Source organism: Synchiropus splendidus, chromosome 4, assembly GCF_027744825.2.
Source record: "Synchiropus splendidus isolate RoL2022-P1 chromosome 4, RoL_Sspl_1.0, whole genome shotgun sequence".
In the NCBI taxonomy this organism is placed as follows: domain Eukaryota; kingdom Metazoa; phylum Chordata; class Actinopteri; order Syngnathiformes; family Callionymidae; genus Synchiropus; species Synchiropus splendidus.
Window position 1 is genome coordinate 4,967,469 of NC_071337.1, and position 12,778 is coordinate 4,980,246.

The 12,778-nt window shown below is 44.4% G+C and overlaps 1 protein-coding gene and 1 pseudogene across 2 annotated transcripts; both read right to left on the bottom strand.

The window, feature by feature from the left end:
* Positions 1-740: 740 nt before the first annotated feature.
* Positions 741-8,589, bottom strand: LOC128757780 (H-2 class I histocompatibility antigen, Q9 alpha chain-like). Of its 2 annotated transcripts, none has more exons than XM_053863307.1 (8): positions 8,422-8,589; positions 7,544-7,810; positions 4,856-5,134; positions 4,039-4,335; positions 3,581-3,685; positions 1,727-1,777; positions 1,340-1,387; positions 741-1,125 (listed from the first exon to the last, which is right to left on the bottom strand). In XM_053863307.1, exons 1-8 carry the CDS (start codon positions 8,471-8,473, stop codon positions 1,121-1,123), a joined length of 1,104 nt encoding a protein of 367 aa, XP_053719282.1. In that variant the 5' UTR covers positions 8,474-8,589; the 3' UTR covers positions 741-1,120. The 2 variants fall into 2 exon arrangements, with proteins under 2 accessions (XP_053719282.1, XP_053719281.1); XM_053863306.1 differs by having other exon boundaries at positions 1,331-1,387.
* A 2,716-nt stretch (positions 8,590-11,305) lies between these two features.
* On the bottom strand, positions 11,306-12,666 carry LOC128756790 (major histocompatibility complex class I-related gene protein-like; annotated as a pseudogene).
* Positions 12,667-12,778: the final 112 nt, after the last annotated feature.

Here is a 12,778-nt window from a genome sequence, read left to right on the forward strand (position 1 = left end):
ACAGGTAGAAACCGGACTCTTCCTCATTGTTACCATTTAAACCTCACCTGATCCAAACGCCACCTCACCGGTTGATCTGGTTACAACCAGAGCTGACTTGGTTCAGTCCAGTTCAGGATCAGGAAACCAGCCTGGTGACTTGTGCCAGGCTCCACTTTCTGTTCACTGTGTTTTCAGTTTAACCAGAGTCATGAATTTTCCAACATTTTTCTTTTAAATGTTTCAAACTATTTGACACAGAGAAATTGAAACTACAATTCCAGGGCCATAAATAAAATAGAAAATTAAATATTATTTCCACTAACTGTATTTCAATGATCAGAATGACACTTTCCCCTGAGAGAGAGAGATTTGAAGGAAAAACAACAATCATCAAATCCCACTTCTGTCATGTTCTCTCTTCTTCCAAACAGCTGTCTTGTGTCTTGTGTGACCTGAAGTGACCCCAACACCCTCTGAGGGCCTCCAGTCTCCTCCTCACAGGTTCACATCAGCGTGAATGAGCTGCTGCTTCTGTGTTGCCATGTGTCGGCTTCATATTTGGCTCAGTGTCCCTGAAACAGGTCGATGTGGAATTCGCAGGGACAAGAAGCTCCGCCTCTTTTGCTTCCATTTCTTGACGTATATGTTTCAGTGATGAATGTGAGTCGAGTTTTTGGTGACTCGTTCACTCTGACGTGTCCTTCACATGAACAACATCCTCAAAGTCTCTTCACAGAAAGGAGGGATTCAAGACTCGGTCAGATTTTGGGGTGAGTTTATTGAAGCGTCACACAAGCGGCTGAAGCATCAGTGCAAAAGAAAACAGGAGAGAAAACCCAAATATTCCCCAAATATACACTGTTGTTCACATGAAAACCATGGAACATAAACCATCAAGAGATAATAAAAATAACCCATCGCTGATTTAGAGATGAAATCATTTCCAAAGCTACAAACCCATATTCATTCATGAAGCCAGGATTCTACATGAGGGTCCACGACCTCTGACCCTCTTCCCCAGCTGAAGCTCGGCTCAAGTTCACTGCTGCACGACAAGAATCCAAACCCCTGGAGCTGAGTTGATCACAGATGGAGGGTCCAGATGATGGATCAGGGAGGGTGATGTCATCCAAGTGACTCACTCTGGGAAGGAAGAGAGAGAATCTGGACTGAACAACTGAAGGGAGCAGAGGAAACAGTCTTGTTGTCTGAAACCAACAGCACAGTCAGAACCACGACACACAAGAGAGTCATGGGTGAAATGTTCCTGCTCCAGCATCACATGACCTTCACTCAGCTGGAGAAGAAGTCACCATGAATGAAGGGAAGACTTCCTCACCACACACACCTCACTCACCCTGACCTCCATCTTGGGGAGACAACAGTGGATCAGAAGCAGCAGGAGCTGAAACAGAGGAAACAATGTGAGCTCCTCACTCTCAGCTGCGATGGCTTCCAGAAACTGAGGAGAAAAAAACAATCTTCTCTACACAGTCAACTCCTTTGATGGATGACAGACTTGGGCTGAGGAAGCTGTTTCAGTTCAAGACTCGACAGGGAGATGACTTGGAAACAGCCCTCACCTTCTCCATGTTCTCTCACCTCCTCTCTGCTCACTCTGAGCATCACTGCCATCTCAGTCAACACCTGCTGACCTCAGCAGTTGTGTGTCTCTCACTCACACGTCACAAGATGAAGGTCCTGACTGAAGCTGAAACTCAAAGGTCCACGAGAGCTCACTTACCAGGAGCAGGAGGGTGTTTGTCCAGCAGATCCTCCTCAGAGGTGTTGTTGGCTGAAACAAGAGAGTTGATCTGAGCTCACAGTCTGATCACACAGGAACCATCACTGCAGTCAAGGAGGATCAGTGGATGGTGGTGATGACAGTGAAGCAGCTGTACTTACAGCACTGTTATGGTGGAGCTCCATTATTTTCCCGCCTACTCTGGTTCTCTGGAGGCGGAGCTAGTGGGCATTTCCTCCGACAAGTGGTGACGTCTGACACGTTCATTATTGACACAATGTTGCACTATTTCTTTCCTATTTGCTTTTGAAACACCTTGGAAACATCTGAGCTCTTCACATGCTGAAGCTAACAACGTAAATAATGTGTTCGCTGCCACTTTAATGTGAATATGCTCTGCTGTTTGAGAGTTCAAGATGAATCCTATTGTGAATAAATGTTTCTGACGTCATCATCTGTCGGGGGAAATATCCCTGTAGCTCCGCCCCCTGAGCTTTTGAGCAGCCAAGGAAATAATTTACTTAGAACGGAATTTTGCTTTGTGACTCTTGTAGCATGCTAAATAGCGTGCTAATGCTAAAGTGGCATTTTAAATGGTGATAGTTAAAACTGTCAAATGGTACTTGTTGCTGTATCATACGCGAATCACTAGTGCTAAGCATTATTATAAGGTAAGCTAATTGCTATGTTGACGCTTTGCTCATACTAAGCTAACTGTTTTTATGCGAGGCTAATTGCTATATTGATGCATTGCTAATGCTAAGCTGTTTCAACTAAGCTAATTACTATGTTGACGCTTAGCAAACGCTAAACTCATATTTTTTATGCTATTCATTTTTATTTTGCGCTAGTTGCTGTTTTGACAGTGGCAATGTCAGCTACTCGATACTTTATGCTAAGCTAATTGCTATATTGGCACTTTGCTAATGCTAAGTGAAATATTTTTGTTCTCAGACAGTTGCGATGTTGAAACTTTGCTCATGCTACGCTCATTGTTTTTTTATGCTAAGCTAATTGTTGTTTCATACTAAGCTAATTGCTATATTGACCCTTTGCTAATGCTAATGCGAATACTCTCTGATTTTATGCTAAGCTAATTGTTGTTTTTGGCTTAGCTAATTGGAATGTTAATGCTTTGCTAATACTAAGCTAATTGTTATCTTAGGCTAAGCTAATTGCTATGTTGATGCTTTGCTCATACTAAGCTAATTGTTTTGATGCAAAGCTAATTACTATGTTGAAGCTTTGCAAATGCTAAACTCATAATTGTTTATGCTATTTGTTTTTATTTTGAGCTAGATGCTATTTTGACACTGGTAATGTCAGCTAATGGTTACTTTATGCTAAGCTAATTGCTATATTGCGCTTTACAAATGCTAAGCTAAATATTTTTGTTTATGACAAAGCTAATCGTTGTTTTATACTAAGCTAATTGCTATGAAGACCCTTTGCTCATGCTAATGCTAATACTCATAGTTTTTTATGCTAAGCTAATTGTTGTTTTAGGCTTAGCTAATGGCGATGTTGACGCATTGCTAATACGAAGCTAATTGTTATTTTAGGCTAAGCTAATTGCTATGTTGGAGCTTTGCTAATGCTAATCTATGCTGGTCAAGTTGATGCTTCACTAACAGCTGAGTTTGAATTTGTGAAGGTTTCCAGCCTGGTGATTCCAAACATCAAACCCTGAGGCCAACAAAGGAAGAGAGAAGTTCCAAGAACACCTTGACAGTGTGATCGCCCCCTGCTGTCCATTCAAACTGCTGTGATCTTTGCCTCCCATCTTTGTGTTCCAGTGTCATGTTGTGTCTCTCTATGATGCTCCAATAAACTCATCTGTGTGTGACTCCTCACCAGTTCTTCTTCTGTAGACGAAGAACCCAGCAACCATCAGACCAAGTACGACCACAGCTGCCACCACAGCTCCCACGATGAGCCCCAGGTTCAGGTCGGGCTCTCCTGGAGACACCATGACAAAACAGCATCACCACGTCAGAGTGTGGCTTCACACAGGTCACAAGGTGAAAGACTTTGGACATGAAGGTTGAAACAATGTGGGAGGCTCAGTCCAGATTCAGGTTTCTGATCAAGTCTGAGATGAAAGCAACACACTCCAACAGCTGGACAACATTCATCTTCAGTCACACAACACACTTGGAGAAGGTGCTGGGACACTAAGAAGACCCCCTAAATGAGGAGGTGGAACTGGTCCTGAGCTAGAATGAGGAAGTCCTGCTGCTCTCCAGACTCAGCTCTTCACTTCTACGGTGAGACCATATGACCTGCTGAGAACAAAGATGGAGGAACCTTACTGTTGGTCCAGATGTCTTCTTTCCTCAGCCGAGTCACCACGTCCTCCTTCACACCAGCCAGCTGGAACACACAGCTGTACCTCCCCCAGTCCACGGACGGGTCCGACAGTCTGAGCTCGGCCGTCATCTGGAAGGTTCCGTCAGGGTTGGGAAGAACCTCTCCCATGTCCACGTCTTCGTGAAGCTCCTCTCCGTCTTTGGTCCAGAACAACATGGCTCCTGCGGGGAAGAAACCTGTGGCGTGGCAGACGACTGGAGAGGTGGGCTTCTTCTGGAGGAGAGCCACTCTTGGAAGCTCTGGTGAAGACAGAAGATCCAGGCTCAGATGAGTTCTCTACACCAGTGACACCAGGACCTTCTTCATATTGTTGCTGAGTCAAGATTCTCTGCCTCACAATCTTGTGGACTGAAGTTGTGTGTCAGTGTGTGGTGTGTGCACTGAGGTGTGAAGTCAGACGGTGATGGAGAGTGTTGTGTTGTGCTGCTTCAGAGGCTCTGAAAGTGCCACTGCTGTCTTTGCCTGGGTCTCAGTCTGCTCAGAAACCCATGAGTGAAGAAACATCTCCAGAGAGTCACATGTCAATGTTCAGTGACAACTGAAGACAAGAAAAGAAAGTCATGCAGCAGTGACTGAGGTGGAGTCAGAGAGAAAGTCTTTGCTTCCCATTGTCAAACACTGGTCCCAGCCAGCAAGGGGAACAGGCTCCCGCAGCAGTCCATCACGGACACACACAGACAGGAAGGCAGTCACAAGCACATTCATGTTTGGAGAGTCAGGAGAGGAAGAGGCAGTGAAGCCTCAGGTCATGTGACCTACCTGTTCTCAGTAGGCGGCTCTTGCCGTAGTTCAGATACTTCTTCACCCAATCAGGACAGATCTGGGTGAAGTAGTGCTGATACATTTTGTTTTGACCATCAAGATTGTCCCATTTGTGTTTGGTGATGACAGCCTGTGGCGTTGGAGCGATCCATGTCAGAGTCTTCAGGTCGAACGCGATGAAGTCTTCTCCATCATAAGCATCCTGATAATAACCTCTGACCTCTCCGGTCTCATCGTCCCACTCACAGCCGTACATCCTCTGAACAGTGTGAACCCCTGAGAGAGAAGAGCAGCAGAGTGAGAGCTGTTCACTCTGAAAGTGACGCCCCACAAAAAAGCGCAATATTGTCCACATTGACATTTCAGATCTTGTGTGTGTTGCTGAGAGTGTGTGAACATGTTTGTGTGTGTCATCATTTGTGTATTTGTGCACGCATGGCTGAGTGCTTTAGTGTGTAGATGAGTGTGTGGTGATGGATCTGTGTGAGCAGGTGTGTGTCTCTGTGTGTCTGGACATGTGTCTTCATGTGTTCACTCATCTGTGTGTCGACTTCTGCAGGTGTGTGTGTGTGTCCTTGTGTGTTTCAATCTGGATGAACTGTTGTCAGCATGTGTGTCCATGTTGTGTTCTCTCGTGTGTCTGTGTCTGGAGCTGCAACAGTGCGGCAGCTGTGTTTCACTCCGCTTCAGTCACGTGACCCAAACTCTCCAGGTGAAGTGGTGAACAAGTGTTTGAGTGACTTGAGTCCAGAACAGGACCTGAGTTGAAAAGCCTGATGTTTCAGTGGGAATCTTCCGCTTCAGTCAGGAGCCACAGAAAGTGTGAATCAAGAGCGTCATGTGAAGAAGAAGCTGAAGGTCCTGGACTCTCAGAAGTGAGAGCAGACAGATCCTCCTCTGACAAGCTCGATCACAGCTGATGTTTCATCTGTCACCTCCAGCTCACCTCTGATTCCAGCTGCACCAACTCTCCAGCTGCTCTTTCCTGCTTTAGAAAGCTCCAGCTGTCCTCACAGACTTTAGACTGGAGACCAAACTGTGGCCCCACCAGGACCACTTCAGAAGAGAAACCATCTGAAGAGAGTGAAGGCTTCAAATCCCACGTGTCTCTGCTTCTTTTCCTTCAAACACTTCCTCAGAATCTCTCACTTTCATCACATCAGCTTCACTTTTGGACCTTATTTTGCCTCCACTGACTCATTTTTAACTCCTTCACCAGTGAAACAAATTGACCTCTGAAGGTCACAGAGCTGACCTTGAACACTTGATCATCTTGGTTCTTCAGGTCTCTCATCTCTTCTTTTTCTCTGAATCACATGAGCTGAGCTGGTGGAGTCCAAATCCAGCCCTTGCTCTCCTGGCTCTGCTTCATAACCCTCCTCCACTCCACGTCCTGGCATGACAGTAGATGTTCCCAGTGTTGAGGGCCTCAAGAGAGCAGCTCTTCATGAGGCCTGTTGGGCCCCTGAAGAGCTGGAGCCTGCTGTAGGGCCATGAAGACCCTCAGTCTCAATGCTTGGGAGAGAGTTCTGCTGAGGTCATCAAATCAAAACCATCCATCTCCTTCACAGCGTGAGAAGATGGAGAGAAGAGCAACGTTAGCGCAGATGTTGCTGACTTCATCCAAAACAGCTCCTTCTTCTGCTCCTGAGAGGTTTTCACTGAACAAGCAGAAGCTCACAGCAGCATCCTGACTCAGTCCTCCACTTCACCTCCCCAAATCAACTCAAGTGTTGAGGATGTTTGGACTCGGTGGGAGGGAGAGAAGCTTCCAGTGGAACCAGTGAAGATCAAGAGATCCAGAGGTTCTGTAAGGAAGTGAAGACTGAGTGGATTCTGTCTCATGTTGCTGTGTTTGTTCAGTCGAAGTCTCTGATGTTTAGAAGCAGCAGCTGTTTCTAATGTCACTGAAAAATCAATGGCATTCAGGTGGGGCCTCTTTACAGTGGAGTGAGATGGGAACTAGTGACCCTGAGACAGAAGCTCTTGGACCATGTGATGGCTTCTGACCTGACCTGTGTTCCTGCTTGCTTTCCTGACAAACTAGGAGGCAGCAGTGAGTTGGGAGTCCCAGCATCTGAACCTGACGTCTCCCCAAAGCTCTTTGAGGAGCAACAGGTGGTGTCTTCCTCTGTTCCACCTCTGCTTCAGCAGGTGTTCAGAAGTGAGGAAACACCTGAGCCTTCATGCAGAATGGAAGGTCAACGGTCCAAACTGCAGCTGAGAGGAGAACCTTGTTCCTGATGAGAACCTGAAGCCACATTGTTGTCTGCTGCTCATCTGCTCAGCTCAGATCCTCAGGTTCCTCTGTTTGGATTCATCATCACATCAGTGGCTGTGTGTGTGTGTGTGTGCAAACTTGTATAGCGACACTTGTGGGGACCAATTATTGGAAACACAGCTCCTTGTGGTGACCTTTCGCTATTTGGGACTATTTGTGGGGACCCTTTGCCGGTCCCCACAAAGTTGAGTCTCAATTTCAGGATTAAAACTTGAAAATAACTGGGTGGTTATAATTGAATTTCAGTTTGGTTCAGAGTCCTGGTTCAGGTTTGCCATGTGTTTTGGATGGTGAGGTTCATGGTGAGAGGCTGGGGAAAGGGGCATGGCAATGGAATGTCCCCACTAAACATGAAAACATGACATATGCGTGTGTGTGTGTGTGATAGAAAGAGAAATTCAAACCTCCAGTTTGGTTGAATCGTTGTTTTGCGACTCCAATGTTGTTCTTAAAGGCCTGCTGGTCACCAATGAAGTTCCCTGTCTCTCTCTCTACATAACTTGGATCATCAGCGATGACTTGCTTCATCCAGTCCTGTTTGGCCTCAGCTCTCCTGCTGTTGCTGTCGTAGTGAACGAACTGAACGTCGTCCACCAACCCAACAGCCACGAACTCAGGGAAGTTTGGAACTCCAGATGATCCAGTGTAAAAATACCTGAGTGAATGAAACACTGTGGAAAAGAAGAGACAACATGTCAAATCCTCCAGGAGTCACAGCCAAAGCATTTCTCTGCTGACATGATGACGTCATCGTCCGTCTGAACACCACCAGAGAGCTGACGTCACCTTCAAGGACTGAGAGTCAACTGGAGCTAAATCCACAGTCAGACGCAGCAACACATCTGATGTGAAGGAAACACCAACACTCTCCAGTCTGTTAATATGGAGATGAACAATGATATATTGACAAACACACGTTCATTTATGAAGAACAAAATACAAGTTACAAATTTACACCTGGTGATATCAAAACACATTTCTCTCTCAGATCGGTTTGGACTTTTTTTCCAAAATATTTTTGAAAAGGTTCGCGCTTCTTCGTGTGACGTCACAGACAGTCTGATGTCGCACTTCTTTTAAAAGCGAAAGTAAAAACGACGGAAGAAAGAAGCGCGTGTGAATGACTCTAATCCCCCCAAACACCACACAGCACATCATCGACGCTTCACTTCCTTCATGCTTGACTTTCTCCTCCTGAATTCCTTCCAACATCGACACATCAAGCGGCTCCAGAGAAGCAGACCAACACTGACATGATGAAGCGACTTTGTTGCGCATTTACCTGCAGCAGCAGCGTGGATCTCCAGGAGGAACAGAAGAGCCAAAAGTCTCATCTTGACCCGATGATTCGGAGACAAACGTCTCCGGCAGCGGATGAAGGAAGCGCGTGTGACCTGTCGAAGCTCCGACAGAGAATGAAGAGTCTGACAGGAGCCGATGACGCTTCAGCCTCGGCTCGTCTCCGCCTCCTGAAGTCACAATCGAAAGTAAACTGGGAACCAACGCCCGACTTTACTCGCTGTTTTTCGTACATTTAAACTTGAAAACAATAAAAAGTCATGTTGTTTACATTACAGGCTGAGTACGATTCACTTCAGAATGATCAAATTTAAACAAAAACATCTGACGACGTTCTCTCACTGAGAGTGGAGTATGTCGCCCTCTAGTGTTTACTGAGGAAACTGTCGCTCTCAAAGAGGTCACTGTTTTGACAATTATTTTATTAAAAACAAAGTCAGACGAGGAAAGTTAACCAATGCACCACGTTTAATGGTCTAACTAAATTCCTGAATAGATTGTCTGAAACTACAGTCAATATTTACGTCATCATTTCTGCTTTCATGATGTTTTTGGCCGAGTTGTTTCACTTGAACAAAAGTTTAGAAATGAAAATATTTGATATTAGGAGACAAAGTGTTTGAAAAGTGTTTGGAAACAGGTGTAGAGACTTGAATATACTCAGAAAACATCGTACGACACTCATAACTGAACCAGGAAATGAGGTGGTGGACATCAAAGAATTTGAACAATAAACAGAAAAATGATAATCAGAGAAATAACAGACATCATTTTACATGACATGAACACTTGTCTAAACCAGGTGTCTGAGGGGCACATTCCTGAGCCACAGTGGAGTCTCATCTTTCCTGCTTGATCTTATTTCCTCTGGTTATTTCTTCACCAAACAGGACTGACGTGGTTGTTGAAGTGTGTCAGTGACCAAAGTTGAAGTCGACATTTTGGTTCCTGCTGAAAAACAAACCTCTCCGATTCAGCATCTGACTCAGCAAACAGCGTTAAAGCGTGTGTTTGGAGCGAGGACTCGTCGCGTCAGCTCCATCTTCAGAGCTGAAAGTGAAACTTGGCGTCCGACCATCAGGCTGTTACATCAGCAGGCAAGTGGGAACAACCAAGTGGCAGCCATTTCAGGTGCAGCTGTCCACACACAACATGGCCGACAGGAAGTCACGGTGGAGGAGGTTCGAACTGTTCGAGACGCGCAGTGGGACCCAAGTGCAGTAATGGAAGAATTACAGGAGGCAGACAGCGGGTCAGAAACAGTAAGTTTAATTCACTATACAAAATACACAACAAAAGGCGTCACTGAACCGAGAGAATGAAACAAGCAAAGTCTGTAAAAAGAGAGAACAAACACAATGAACAATAAAACACAAGATAAACTGTCGAGGTCCTCAAAACAAACACACGAGCTCAGAGAAACAATAACAAGGAGAAAACCAGAAAGCCACGCGGAGCAGAGAGACAGAGAAAAGGCAGAACACAAACCTCAGAGCACCAGGGTTTAGAAAAGGTGAACAAAAGGTAATTCAACAGATGGATAAATGCACGACGGATAGAGAGCAAGTGAACGGTTGCTCCGGTTGATGATTGGCTCCAGACGTGTGCCACAAAACAGGGAGGAAGGAGGAAGAAATAAAACGGGAATCGAGGGAGAAAATAAAAGCAGATCATGACACAATCTGAGTTATGGGCCCAACTCAATTCACATTCATCATTCAACTGTCTTGTAACTCTGAGAGCAGACCTGGGTAAAGTGTGGCCCGGGGGCCACAGGCGACCCTCGTGAGGTCAGAGTGAAACTATAAAGCTGATGGTACATTCTTTGTTTCAATGCTTCATTTTCTCTTTTTTTTTATTTTCATTTGTCTTTTCGTATTCCTTGTCTCTCAAAAGAAAATTGAAATATATTTTCATTTCAAGTGCCTTTATATCCCATTGACATATTTTGTCTAAACTTATTTTATGATTCATATTGAAATAAAATTCAAATAAAAAATTTTTTTCTTCAACGGCATATTCCTGCTTGTTAATATCCTTACTTCCTCTCATATTTATTAAGACGGTTTTGGAAGTACCTGGGTTCTTGTGAGGTATCATGAATCAGAATCTGACAACTTTATTAATCCCATGGGAAATTTGTGTGTTGCGTATGAAACAGTGTCCTTATTTTCAGTCCACTAGATGGCGATCTTGGTTGAAAAATTTGCGAGGTTTCATTGGGGCCACGCTGCCTGTATTTATATGAAGACACTGAGCAAGTACAAATGTGTGTTAGCCATTTTTATTTCCATATTATTTTCTTGTTTCATTAGCCAACCAAAACAATTAAAATTAGTATGAATATGTTTGTATTATTTACCTTTTCTGGCCATTACTCCTTTATTTATTTAATTGAATTTTATATTAAATTATTATGATTATTATTATTTTATCATACACATGTAACCTTAACGTCGAAAAATATTTTTCCTTGTATTCTTTGTCAGAACTACATAGAATTATTTATTTTTTGTTCTTTAAAAGTATACGTTTGTGAAACTATCCATAATAACATAATGTGAATTATTTGTTGCAATTTAATAACAGTAATTCAATTTGTAATTATTAATTAATAAAGGTAAAACAAAGATAATAATATTAGACATTATTACTTTTTAAATCACAACAAAAATGTATTGTATTCACTATTTTTGTTTTTTGTGTTTTACATTTTTATACTTCACTTTATTGATTATCATAAGAACCTATCATACACAGTTTTTTTCTATTTCAGTTATGATTTATATAAATTATAATCAATTATTTGTGGCCCTTCTTGACGGTATATAACGTGGCCCCACTGGATTCACTCCCAAGAGCTCTCTTCACCCGTCTGATACAAAGAAGGAGCAAGAACATGAGGAGGATGAAGTCCAAGGCTTCCTGCTGGGTGGGATTATTCTTTGGTCCAGTTTGGTCACCAACTCCTGGTGAACCCCATCCAGCAGGAACACACACTCGAGCTCCTTCAAGTCCTCAGAGGGGCCGACAGTCGGCCCTCATCTGGAAGGTCCCATCAGGGTTGGGAAGAATCTCTCTGATCTCAACGTCTTGGTGAAGCTCCTCTCTGCTTCTCCTCCAGAACATGGTGGCTCTTGGAGGATAGAACCCTGTGGTGTGGCAGACCACAGGAGAGGAAGTCTTCTACTGGAGGAGAGAGACTGACAGAAGCTCTGGAGAAGATGAGATCAAAAGGTTTATTTCAATACAGCTTGGCTGTTTTTGGTTTAGGTCTGATGCTCACTGATCTCTGACAGTTTAGCAATCCCATGACCTCTTTGATCGCTTTCACTTGTGGAACGGTAGGTTCCAGTTTTGGACAGTAGAGGGAGCCAAACACTGTGTTAACCTGGAGCTTTTGGTTCTGAGGTGGGGAGGAGAGTGCAGGCAGGGTGGATGCAGAACTTTGAAGATTGGATTTTGGACACAAGAGAGAGAGGTTCATGGATGAGTAAAGGAGGACATGAAGAGGACAGGTGGGACTCGAGAGGAGGCTCAAGACACATGCAGGTGGAGGACCTGCTGAGACACTCAGGTCATGTGACCTACCTGTTCTCAGCAGGCTGCTCGTGCCATAGTCCAGGTCTTTCTTCAGCCACTCAGGACAAGTCTGGCTCAAGTAGTGCTTCTTATGTGTGTTAAAACCTTCCTCTTTGTCCCACTTGAGCTTGGTGAGCACAGCCTGTGGGTTTGGAGTGATCCACGTCACAGTCTTCAGGTCCAAAGCCTCTCCATCATATGCAGACTGGTAATAACCTTTGACCTCTCCGGTCTCCTCGTCCCAAATGCAGCCGGTCGTCCTCTGGAAGATGTGAACACCTGAGAGAGAAATGAAGCAGAGAGAGATCTCACAAAGATGTTTTTGTGTAGTCCAGTGTTTTGTGTGTCTCCTGTCCACTTATGGTCCAGACGAACAAACCTCCAGTCTTGGTTAACCGTTTATTAGAAACCTCAAGGTTGTTGTTCTCCACCTGCTGATGAATAATCCAGTTCTGCGTCTCTGTCTCCAAATAATCGGGTTCGTCCTCGATATATCAGCTCATCCAGTCCTGTTTGTGTCGCCGTCCACCAGGCCCACAGTCACAAACTCAGGGACGTTTGGGACTTGATATCAGCCCATGTGGAAATACTTGAGTGAGTGGACCACGTAAGAAAGTGAGTCAGTTAGGAAATGCTTCATGTACATCGCTTAAAATCATTTGTGTCTCGTACAGTTTTGTTTGTCAGCTTGTGTCTGTATTCACAAAATCATCACATCTCAGGCTAAATGTTGTTAGGTATTCTCCTGTATGCTATTG

Bases quoted from the DNA above. Each gene is read 5' to 3' on its own strand.
- LOC128757780 (XM_053863306.1), bottom strand. From the start codon at position 8,473: ATGAGACTTTTGGCTCTTCTGTTCCTCCTGGAGATCCACGCTGCTGCT. The intron at 5,135-7,543 runs GTTTGAATTTCT...CTTCTCTCTCAG, and splicing joins ACGATTCAACCAAACTGGAG to GGGTTCACACTGTTCAGAGG. The intron at 1,388-1,726 runs GTAAGTGAGCTC...CCTCTGTTTCAG, and splicing joins CAAACACCCTCCTGCTCCTG to CTCCTGCTGCTTCTGATCCA.